The sequence below is a fragment of the Oncorhynchus mykiss genome, chromosome 13, assembly GCF_013265735.2.
Source record: "Oncorhynchus mykiss isolate Arlee chromosome 13, USDA_OmykA_1.1, whole genome shotgun sequence".
Taxonomy (NCBI): domain Eukaryota; kingdom Metazoa; phylum Chordata; class Actinopteri; order Salmoniformes; family Salmonidae; genus Oncorhynchus; species Oncorhynchus mykiss.
This window is the reverse complement of record NC_048577.1, coordinates 41926759-41939384: the sequence shown is the minus strand read 5'-3', so window position 1 is coordinate 41939384 and position 12626 is coordinate 41926759. Positions and strand designations below refer to the sequence as shown.

Here is a 12626-nt window from a genome sequence, read left to right as displayed (position 1 = left end):
TAACCACAGCTAGTAAGTCATATGTTGTATTATTGAAGCACATAGTTAAACTGTGAGTGGCAAGCTTTACACACATAGACAGACACACCACATACACAACACTGGTCAGACTGACTTACCACTGTTGCGATTTTTGCGGTTGGACTTGCCGCCAAGCAGCATCTTCAAGCTGTTCCTGAACATGACAGCACCGGTCTGCAGCAGCTATAGAGAAATCTGAAAAAGAAAAAGGGAGTGTTTTTAATGTAATGTAGGCTATATTTACTGATGCTGGTTATAATTTGTTGTCAGCATTATTCACTTGGCATCTAAAGCTGGGACCAAGAGACTGAAAAATAGCTTCCATCTCAAGGCCACCACTAACACAGAGAGGCTGCTGCCTACATACAGACTTGAAAACATTGGCCACTTTAAATAAATGGATCACTAGTCACTTTAATAATGTTTACATATCTTGCATTACTCATGTCATATGTATACACCGTATTTTATACCATCTATTGTATCTTGACTACGCCGCTCGGTCATTGCTCATCCATTTATTTCTATGTATATACAGTGGGGCAAAAAAGTATTTAGTCAGCCACCAATTGTGAAAGTTCTCCCACTTAAATAGATGAGAAAGGCCTGTAATTTTCAACATAGGTACACTTCAACTATGACAAACAAAATGAGAAAAAAATCCAGAAAATAATTGTAGGATTTTTAATGAATTTATTTGCAGATTATGGTGGAAAATAAGTATTTGGTCACCTACAAACAAGATTTCTGGCTCTCACAGACCTGTAACTTCTTCTTTAAGAGGCTCCTCTGTCCTCCACCTGTATTAATGGCATCTGTTTGAACTTATCAGTATAAATACACTTGTCCACAACCTCAAACAGTCACACTCCAAACTCCACTATGGCCAAGACCAAAAAGCTGTCAAAGGACACCAGAAACAAAATTGTAGACCTGCACCAGGCTGGGAAGACTGAATCTGCAATAGGTAAGCAGCTTGGTTTGAAGAAATCAACTGTGGGAGCAATTATTAGGAAATGGAAGACATACAAGACCACTGATAATCTCCCTCGATCTGGGGCTCCACCCCGTGGGGTCAAAATGATCACAAGAACGGTGAACAAAAATCCCAGAACCACACGGGGGGACATAGTGAATGACCTACAGAGAGCTGGGACCAAAGTAACAAAGCCTACCATCAGTAACACACTACGCCGCCAGGGACTCAAATCCTGCAGTGCCAGACGTGTCCCCATGCTTAAGCCAGTACATGTCCAGGCCCGTCTGAAGTTTGCTAGAGAGCATTTGGATGATCCAGAAGAAGATTGGGAGAATGTCATATGGTCAGATGAAACCAAAATATAACTTTTTGTTAAAAACTCAACTCGTCGTGTTTGGAGGACAAAGAATGCTGAGTTGCATCCAAAGAACACCATACCTACTGTGAAGCATGGGGGTGGAAACATCATGTTTTGGGGCTGTTTTTCTGCAAAGGGACCGGGACGACTGATCCGTGTTAAGGAAAGAATGAATGGGGCCATGTATCGTGAGATTTTGAGTGAAAACCTCCTTCCATCAGCAAGGGCATTGAAGATGAAACGTGGCTGGGTCTTTCAGCATGACAATGATCCCAAACACACCGCCCGGGCAACGAAGGAGTGGCTTCGTAAGAAGCATTTCAAGGTCATGGAGTGGCCTAGCCAGTCTCCAGATCTCAACCCCATAGAAAATCTTTGGAGGGAGTTGAAAGTCCGTGTTGCCCAGCAACAGCCCCAAAACATCACTGCTCTAGTGGAGATCTGCATGGAGGAATGGGCCAAAATACCAGCAACAGTGTGTGAAAACCTTGTTAAGACTTACAGAAAACGTTTGACCTCTGTCATTGCCAACAAAGGGTATATAACAAAGTATTGAGATAAACTTTTGTTATTGACCAAATACTTATTTTCCACCATAATTTGCAAATAAATTCATAAAAAATCCTACAATGTGATTTTCTGGATTTTTTTTCTCCTTTTGTCTGTCATAGTTGAAGTGTACCTATGATGAAAATTACAGGCCTCATCTTTTTAAGTGGGAGAACTTGCACAATTGGTGGCTGACTAAATACTCTTTTGCCCCACTGTATTCTTATTCCATTCCTAAACTTAGATTTGTGTGTATTAGGTAGTTCTTGTGGATTTGTTCGATTACTTGTTAGATAATGCTGCTCTGTCGGAACTAGAAACACAAGCATCTCGCTACACTCGCAATAACATCTGCTAACCATGTGTATGTAACCAATAACATTTGATTTGATTTAAATTGCAAGTGGTGGGATAGTGCAAGGGTGAGGTAAAGATATTGCAAATTCCAGAAAGGTAAATTATACTATTGTAACCTAGTAAATGGTTTTACAGAATTCAGGTACTTAAGAACAGCAATTTCTCACAGATAAATGATTCATCCTCTTATACATACTGACATATTCATAGTCTCTATGAGGAAGAGGTGAATATAACATTAGCAGCCTGATGGGGGGGGGATTTAGTTCCTTCCTGTGTGTTATAATAACTCTTCATTCATGAGATTTGTCATGCTTCACCGAATTACTCAAGGAATATTTTAGTACCTACGTCAAACAACGTTCACACCCATACGACTGATAATTACTGGTGTGTGTGAACGTATAGGTGTACCTTTGTTCAACAGGCTTTGAAATCATGTTCATTTGTAATGTGCAAAGTAGTATCAGTGCATATGTATGTTTCTGAGCTTCTTTTTAGCTTGCATCCCGGGTGCTTTGTGTGAGTATATGAGAGAAAGACCAAGAGAGATAAAAGGAGAAAAAGATTGTGTCTGCCTGCCTATCCTTTCTCTTGCTGCCACGCTGCATGATAATTAAGCAGGAGAAAGAGACCGTTGTGGAATGAGTGGAAACATTGGCTCTCCTCAACGCAAATAAAGGAGGCCTAAAATGCCGCCTGAGCTTCGAACAGCAATCCCTTTACTAAGTATCGAGTAGACCCACGCGTTTAGTGTCTTGGGAATCTTTGGTACCACGCTGTTAAAATCCTCCTCTGCTTTCTTTGGTCACATTACAGCTTTCAGAAAGAGCCGACTGTGGTTCCCTCTCATATTTATCCTCTTCAACTTCATCTTTAGAAAGTTTGGATTAGCCATTTTGGCTTTTCATGTATTCTCTCGTGTTTTGACTAATGTCATACATTTTTCACACAAGGTGTCAAACATGGAAAACTACAACCACGCCTACTCCAGGTCGAGGCAGAAGACAAGGAGCTTTTTGAGCCGACACTTGGCTTGGGCGGTATCCAAATTGTCATACCTTCATACTGACCGGAGGGGATTCTCTGCTGTTACCAAGCAAAGCTTGATTTTGGAAGAAGCTAACCACTAGATACTGTAGCTAACTAGCTATTAAATTAGCAAACCAAATGCACAACTGCAAAGCATTCAGCAAATTCTAAACAGTTAACTTAATAGTTATAAGATATCTAGCTGGCAAACATTTAGTTATGAATTCCATATTGTAACTAGATCAACTGGCGCAATGCTGTACAACAGTGAGTGACTCACAAGGCTCCGGTCTCTCGTCTTTGTGTGCTTGTAAACAAACACCATGTGATTGGGGACAACCGGTAAGCTTCCTTATGAAAAATTATGTGACAGGTGAAATGAAGAAGGCAATCTTCTTTATTTCCTAAAGTACTGCACAAATTGACTGCAGGTATTTCCTTAAAAAGTAGCAACAAATATTGAAATGTATATATTTTTTTTAATAAATAGTTAAAGGTATTGAAAAATACCCCGGTATATGATGTATCGACTAAGCCTATCCGACACACAACCAGTTCTGAGCTGAGCGCACACCAAAGAGGCAATTAGCAGCAGGAGTGTTCCTGATATTTGAGGAAAACCAGAGACCTTTAAACACTCTTTCAACTGGTGTCAGCCAGTCAGTGCCACAGAGTCAAAGGGAGAGGACTCTATTCCAGGGAGACTGTAGTTTCAGTTTGGCTTGGTGCTTTTGTGTTGTACGCTGGGGGGGGGGGGGTAACTGTACAGTAACAGATGTTCCATGTTAAAGCTGGGGAATGACTCAGCGAGACACTGGGCCCTGTGGCTTCTTCTGGCAGCCCACGATGCCAAACAACATCAACAAAGACAAGCCAGCGTGAAGATACCCGGACCTAGTCTCTCCTACCCTATCCTGTTCCTTTCTCCCTCCACCCCCACACCTGTAGCCTCTCTTTTCCAATGTTTTCTTCAAATCCTCATTTCCCCCCCGTTTCTCACTCCAGTCAATCCTCTTTTCAATCTCTAGTGTCTAGTTTCTTCTAGACACGGTCTATTCATCTCCTTTCTCTTTATCCTCCATTCCGCACGCTTTCTCAATTTTTGCTAACAGTACATGTTCCCTCCATATGTCTGTGTATTTCAACTAACTCAGACCCCCCTCCCCTTGTCTCTCTCTCCCCCACAGGGGGTCTGTGGCCGTGGTCTGACCGCAGTCGGCTGTCCCTGGTGCCATTTCCTGGAAGCCTCTGCTTCGTCCGTCTACTTTACCACCACCCCCATGACTGTAGCAGCGTGACGTGGCAGAAGAAATAAAAACCAACAGCCTCCTTCACTTTGACTCCTTTAATCGGTTCGATACAATCCAGAGCTCCTCTGGTTCACCCTCTCTCAATGTCTAAAAAAACCTGCACAGCGAGCCAGATCGGACTTAAAGCACAGCGAGGGTGGCTGGCTTAAACAAAGGCAGCCATTCTGAGCCGAACAGACTTCCTTTAACGTTTTTATCTCGACGGGCAGAGATACATCTTCTTCATTACCCGCCGGGAAGTGTATGTTCTAGCAGGTGCCAAGTATAGGAGAGAACTCACAATGAGCAAACATTGTTTTTCTACACATGTTCAATTAAACGAGCAAAGATATTATTTTTATATATATATATATATATACACACATACGTACACACATACGTACATATATATATATATACATACGTATGTATATATATATATATATATATATATATATACATACGTATGTATATATACACACACACACACACACACACACACACACACACACACACACACACACACACATACATACATACATACATACATACATATATATATATATATACATACATACACATCACAATCCAGTGACCCAGCCCTCCTTCCCTATCTCACAGGGGAAGAGTGGGGAGAAAGGAGGGAAATTACTTGGCAACCTCCAAAAGAAGCACACTGCTTGAAGTCATTCAGAAGCACTTCACACAATCCTCCCGTTACAAGAACACTACCTGGTGCCCCACAGGACAAGCACACCTCGAAACCTCCAAGCCCCTTCTAGGCTTTAAGTCAACTGCCATGTGACGTCATGGTCCTCCTAGCCAAGTCTATGCCGTATGTGTTGCCTTTTCTCTCCTCTTGCTGTTGTGCTCTTCATGTGGGGGAGGACAGAGGCCTGTTAAAATGGTACTGTGTAATTAATGAGCCGCAGCGTGGCGGCGCAGCCCTCCACCATGACCTTACACAGCAGCTTCGTGGCTTACGCTAACAGCGTCAGCAGAAAAACAGGCCCGGCATCAGGGCCTGTCAGACGGGCACCTGACGTCGACAAGGCTACAGGGACAAGAAATGAGAGCTGACGCTGAATCCAGATTAGGACGCGATGTGACCTTATCCAAATGACATAGCATCCGAGAAGGGGCTAGTTTGACAATCTGTCCCAACAAGTGAAAAGTTATCAGCGATACATCTGGGCGAGTGAAAATGATTGGCTGGTAATTGACATGCAAGGAGAGTAGTAATCTAAGACCACAACCAGTCTGCTTGTTTGTTTGGTAGCTTGAACACAGAGGTGTGTTTATGTGTCTGTTTGCAGTACAGAAGGAAGCATCTTCCCTGAAAGCTCAGCAATATGCTATCAGCAGCCCCTCCTTCCCTCCCCTTGGAGGCCTGATCACAGATGCAAGGCATATGTTCTAGAAAATGGCGATTGGAGGCTGAACCTTCAACGCTATTGTGTGTTCACTCAGACAACAACCGATCCTGAGGGGCACAGAGCATCCTTGTAGCTGAAAGAATTGTCTAAGACTGGCCTAGAACTGGGCAGGGTTTATCTTCCCAGTGCTGCATGGCCTGGCCTGCTCAGAGGCTTACTCGCGTGCCGTAGTAGCACCAACGGCATTAGACCGGGCTGACTGTGTTTTCACCGCTGCGCTATAGTGCAATCGCTACTGTTATTCTTTAGGATCTGCTGCCACAAAACAGGGCTGAAATGGGTGCGAAAAGTGAAGGGAGGTGTACAGTACTACCACGTTGGTTGAAAAACATTTTAACAGGCCTCTGTCAAAAACTAAGGGGGGAGGTTTTAGAAGTGGTCATAATTATCCCTGTTATCCTAACAAATACACGCTACAACATCAACATCCACTAATCACGCTCAGAGGCCCATCGGAACCGTCGGTTTAGGCAGTCATTAACGTTAGTCAATGTTGGTTTTTCAACATATCTGCTCCTTTACGACATCACAAAGGCCATGGAAAAACCATCAGATAACCTGTATGATTGAAGATAATGCCCTACAATTATGTGCCCACCTGCAACCATTTTCGAATGATAATCAAGGGACACTGTTAGCATGTTTACCTAAAAGATACCTAAAAGATATTTGAAAGAATTTCAGCAGCAAAATCACCCCTCGTTCCAGACTAGGCCCCCACAAAATAAAAGAAACAAAAACAACCCATCCAACTCCATAGTAAAATCCCCCACTTTAACGGACAAGCATGAGGGTGGCGGGAGGGATGGGGGCTAAACTGCCACGCACACTGGCAACCGCTCAGATGTCCATTTCAGTCACGCCACTGCACCTCTTTAGCAGTCTGGAGAGACAGCCCAGAGTGCCTGCTTTTCGGAGGGGGGCGATAGATTTTCCCCTCACAAGGCCTTTCAGATTAGGCTCAACTCACATCACATCTTTCCCACTCTATACCAGATTATGGAATTCTCTGTTCCTCTCACACTAATAGGAAAGCGCTTTAGAAGAGGCTAGCTGAGGGCCAGACAATGCTTCGCCTGACACCACCTCTCTCTCCCCCCCATGGAGAGCTAGCGGTCGATACCACTGCCTGGTTTGAACAGTTGGCTTATTGGCTCACCGATCATTACCTGCCTTCCAGTCAAGCATAGCAAGCTCTACTGCACTTGAAAGGTGAGGGAAGAGAAAACAAGCTTTAAACTTGACAGAGTGAGGGCAGGGACTCCTGCAGAACCGCAGGGACTTTAAAGTAAACTAAAGTAATGGAATGGATGGTATTGCACAATGAATTCACATCAGACTCACTATAGTACGTTTTTCAGTAAGGCATTGGTTTTGGAGAATAGTAATAATTTTTGAACAGGGTATAAAACATGGTCATACATAGAGAAGGTTTTTACAACCCAAAGACAGGATCCCCCATCTATCCCTTTAAAAAGTTGCAGTCCTGCCCTTTGAATACACTGGATGACTTGATGCCGTAGCCTAGTGGTTAGAGTGTTGGACTAGTAACCGAAAGGTTGCAAGTTCATATCCCCGAGCTGTCGTTCTGCCCCTGAACAGGCAGTTAACCCACTGTTCCTAGGCCGTCATTGAAAATAAGAATTTGTTCTTAACTGACTTGCCTAGTTAAATAAAGGTAAAATAAAAAAAATAAAACAAATGCTGAACTCTCAGAATGTCTTAAAAATATGATTATTTCCAGTTTGAGGTGACTAGTATATCCAAAATAAGAAGCACAGGGAGTCTACACAAAAGCCAGTGTGCTGTGAAGTGCACACACAGAGGCTACATCTCTGATAACACCACATTTATACAGGGCGCATTAGTGGTGACTAACAATCACCTCTAAATCGATGGGATGAAAGCTTTTGGTATCAATGCTGCAATTGCTCAAGAGAGAAAATTTGTTTCAGCTCTATGATTCCATTTTCCGAAACTCTATATAGCTCTTATCTCAGAGTTGGGAGGCACTGAATAAGACCTTTATACTCCAGACTCAAATCTGACTTCTATAACAGACTGTGGAGCATTGTTGTGTTTATCGGTCTACAAGAGCTGAGAAGCATTTATGATAATCCGCTATCATGGATCGGGGGCTAATGTGAATATATATGATATTATCAAAATGAATGGGTCCTCCCTGGTTGAAGAGGAAGTTTTAAGCCATGTGATTGTCCTCGTGGAGATGAGCCCTGTAAGCCTATTTTTGTGGTTGAGTGCTACATACTGTTGTCTCAGTTAAACATATAGGCTAATTTAGCTTAGTTTATAACTAGCTGGATCCCAGGGACTCTGAAAATAAAACAAGTCATGATCTTGCCAGTATGCTGCCTGCATCACAACCTTGCATATTGCTTTGACCATCCATGCTCTTGTAGTGCTCAGTGCAGTACTCCCTTTTAGATCACATTTCCTAAACAGATTAATTTGCATTTTATTGCAACTATATAGCCTAACTAGCTTGCTTACCTGTCCTAAAACTGTGTACCACACAAGCATAGCCAAGTGATTCAGAGAGACTGTGACAGCAGTGGGAGAGAGAGAGAGTCGGTGTGTGTTGTAGTACCCAGCTGCTACCTCAGCATGACCGTTTCACACTACCAATCCACTTCCCACGGCAGAACATAGGGAGTACAACAGGAGTGTTACAGCAATCTCAAGTTGTTTGTTGTCAACAGACCGGGAGAGAAGCACCGACTCATAACATTAAAAGAGGTGGAGGAGGTAGTGCAGCAAGAGTATGAAGCTTTGTGTTACAACGGAGAGGAGTGGTTCAGGATAAAGGAAGTAACAAAGGACAGCCTCCACAGCGTACTGTAAGTAGAGGGAGAGCGGGTCAAGGCCGTGTGTCAGGTTGTGATATCAGAGATCCCCATGACAACAGCCTGGCACTGACACCATTCAGTTCTCTCTCTAGGGGGGACCTTTTTGAGCTCTGAAAACAAGATGTCACTGTTGACCTCTCGCCCCATGAAACGGCAGGTCATTGTTACGCCCAGGAGGCACTGTGGTGTGTCGTATGATCTGTTCCCTTTGGAGGGTCTCACATGTCGCAATATGACGCTGTTTGCTTTTTGAGCTGATGGGTTATTCTGTTTCTATGCACTGAATGGGGTGGGTGGGGTGTACAGACACTTTAGTGCAAAGGTTCAGGTATTGTTCAAATGGGGTCCTGCTGCCTCTTCTCCTTTATCTGTCATCTTTTGACTTGTGCACACAACCAAACACGGATGATGAAGTCATCTTATTGTTATCCCAAGGTAAATACCATTGAATACAGAATCAATGTGCTGACGTTTACACTAGAATGCAATTTAAATGTCATCTTAACCTCACTGTAGCAGTTACTATACACATATTTTCAGGGAGATATGATGGCAGAGAGGCCTCAACTTGCATCACCTACAGTGGGGAGAACAAGTATTTGATACACTGCCGATGTTGCTTACAAAGCATGTTGAGGTCTGTAATTTTTATCATAGGTACACTTCAACTGTGAGAAACAGAATCTCCAGAAAATCACATTGTATGATTTTTAAGTAATTAATTTGCATTTTATTGCATGACATAAGTATTTGATCACCTACCAACCAGTAAGAATTCCGGCTCTCATAGACCTGTTAGTTTTTCTTTAAGAAGCCCTCCTGTTCTTCACTCATTACCTGTATTAACTGCACCTGTTTGAACTCGTTACCTGTATAAAAGACACCTGTCCACACACTCAATCAAACAGACTCCAACCTCTCCACAATGGCCAAGACCAGAGAGCTGTGTAAGGACATCAGGGATAAAATTGTAGACCTGCACAAGGCTGGGATGGGCTACAGGACAATAGGCAAGCAGCTTGGTGAGAAGGCAACAACTGTTGGCGCAATTATTAGAAAATGGAAGAAGTTCAAGATGACGGTTAAATCACACTCGGTTTGGGGCTCCATGCAAGATCTCACCTTGTGGGGCATCAATGATCATGAGGAAGGTGAGGGATCAGCCCAGAACTACACGGCAGGACCTGGTCAATGACCTGAAGAGATCGATTATGGATTAGCGCACGCAAGGTCCCCCTGCTCAAGCCAGCACATGTCCAGGCCCGTCTGACGTTTGCCAATGACCATCTGGATGATCCAGAGGAGGAATGGGAGAAGGTCATGTGGTCTGATGAGACAAAATAAAGCATTTTGGTCTAAACTCCACTCACCGTGTTTGGAGGAAGAAGAAGGATGAGTACAACCCCAAGAACACCATCCCAACCGTGAAGCATGGAGGTGGAAACATAATTCTTTGGGGATGCTTTTCTGCAAAGGGGACAGGACGTCTGCACCATATTGAGGGGAGGATGGGTGGGGCTTTGTATCGCGAGATCTTGGCCAACAACCTCCTTCCCTCAGTAAGAGCATTGAAGATGGGTCGTGGCTGGGTCTTCCAGCATGACAACGACCCAAAACACACAGCCAAGTTGTGGCTCCGTAAGAAGCATCTCAAGGTCCTGGAGTGGCCTAGCCAGTCTCCAGACCTGAACCCAATAGAAAATCTTTGAAGGGAGCTGAAAGTCCGTATTAACCAGCGACAGCCCCGAAACCTGAAGGATCTGGAGGTCTGTATGGAGGAGCGGGCCAAAACCCCTGCTGCAGTGTGTGCAAACATGGTCAAGAACTACAGGAAACGTATGATCTCTGTAATTGCAAACAAAGGTTTCTGTACCATATATTAAGTTCTGCTTTTCTGATGTATCAAATTATGTCATGCAATAAAATGCAAATTAATTACTTAAATATCAAACAATGTGATTTTCTGGATTTTTGTTTTAGATTCCGTCTCTCACTGTTGAAGTGTACCTATGATAAAAACTACAGACCTCTACATGCTTTGTAAGTAGGAAACACTGCCGATTTTGCAGGTTATCAAATACTTGTTCTCCCCACTGTATTCCACAGTAGAGGGCTCCCCAACTAGGTGGGGGACTGGGTGTGCTCTAGTCTACAGAGACCACACCCCGAGTTGTGCAGGGTTAATGGAGAGCATGCGATCAAAGGGTTCACTTCTTCAAAAATAACTGAGTGTGCTTGTTCCGTTAGGTTTCAAAGAGCTCCACATCTCACTTCTCTACCCTTTTGATTTTTGTACATTTCAAATATTTGAGTTCCTGAGTCCAGCCCAGCTACAGCCGCTGTATAACATGGGCATGCAAAGTTTCAGTTTGATCTGCATTGCTGAGAACCATCATAAAAAAAGTTGTCAATTAACCAAAGGGATGACAACAATAGCAGTAAGGAAGTGTCTAAATAACTTGCTTCATCTAATTAGAGGACACTCTACTGTATCTTTTCGGATATTTACGGTATTTTGATGATGGCTCTGAAGAACGCAGACATTTTCCATTGTACTAACAAAAGCTGAAGCGAAACACAATCCCGTACCACACTGGATTAGAAGAGCCTGAACAGATTGAGCTTCTGCCTTCTCATCATGTCATCAGGTTTCACACTTCCACCTTTGAAGCCACTAGGTGGTGAATGAGAGCCCACAGGCTTGAGGACCACACTGGAACAACACATGGCCCTCTACTGTTATTCTGCGGGAACCTCAAACAATAAATCAGTTGCGGGTGCAGAGTCCAGGGAAGTGGGAGGGGAAACGAAGAGCGGCAGAATTTACAGTACTGGTCATGGCACGATTTCCTGTGTTTGGTTTTTGAATGAGCTCTGGGGAGGATCAAGGTGCGCAGGGATTTGGGCCCTGATCCAGTGAGCAACAGTAAAGCTGATAAGAGAATGTCATTTTAACGGCAACTCCAGTTTCTTTCATTTTCTGGTAAATAACCATGTGTAGTCTGAATTAGGAATGTGACAAATGGAAAATGTTCCTTATCATTTAAACTGCCACTTATTTGATTGGTTTGCCGTTGAAACGATACATTTTCATAAAATTTCATGCAAATTCACATTGCAGCTGCCAGCAACAGTTTGGGTTTCACAGAGCATCCCCTTCAGATGGTTAAGCACTGCACCTGTACTACCATGAATGTACAGTGCCTTGCGAAAGTATTCGGCCCCCTTGAACTTTGCGACCGTATGCCACATTTCAGGCTTCAAACATAAAGATATAAAACTGTATTTTTTTGTGAAGAATCAACAACAAGTGGGACACAATCATGAAGTGGAACGACATTTATTGGATATTTCAAACTTTTTTAACAAATCAAAAACTGAAAAATTGGGCGTGCAAAATTATTCAGCCCCCTTAAGTTAATACTTTGTAGCGCCACCTTTTGCTGCGATTACAGCTGTAAGTCGCTTGGGGTATGTCTCTATCAGTTTTGCACATCGAGAGACTGAAATGTTTTCCCATTCCTCCTTGCAAAAACAGCTCGAGCTCAGTGAGGTTGGATGGAGAGCATTTGTGAACAGCAGTTTTCAGTTCTTTCCACAGATTCTCGATTGGATTCAGGTCTGGACTTTGACTTGGCCATTCTAACACCTGGATATGTTTATTTTTGAACCATTCCATTGTAGATTTTGCTTTATGTTTTGGATCATTGTCTTGTTGGAAGACAAATCTCCGTCCCA

At 43.3% G+C, this 12626-nt stretch overlaps 1 protein-coding gene across 5 annotated transcripts in view; it reads right to left on the bottom strand.

Annotated features, from left to right (window-relative positions):
• The window catches only part of tanc2a (tetratricopeptide repeat, ankyrin repeat and coiled-coil containing 2a), a 136937-nt gene that overhangs the window by 69200 nt on the left and 55111 nt on the right, over positions 1 to 12626 (bottom strand). For all 5 annotated transcript variants that reach the window (XM_036941127.1, XM_021557960.2, XM_021557961.2 and 2 more), the window contains exon 3: positions 120 to 216. In XM_036941127.1, the coding sequence (XP_036797022.1) occupies positions 120 to 183 (64 nt within the window). In that variant the 5' untranslated portion in view covers positions 184 to 216. The remainder of the gene's footprint in view (positions 1 to 119; positions 217 to 12626) is intronic.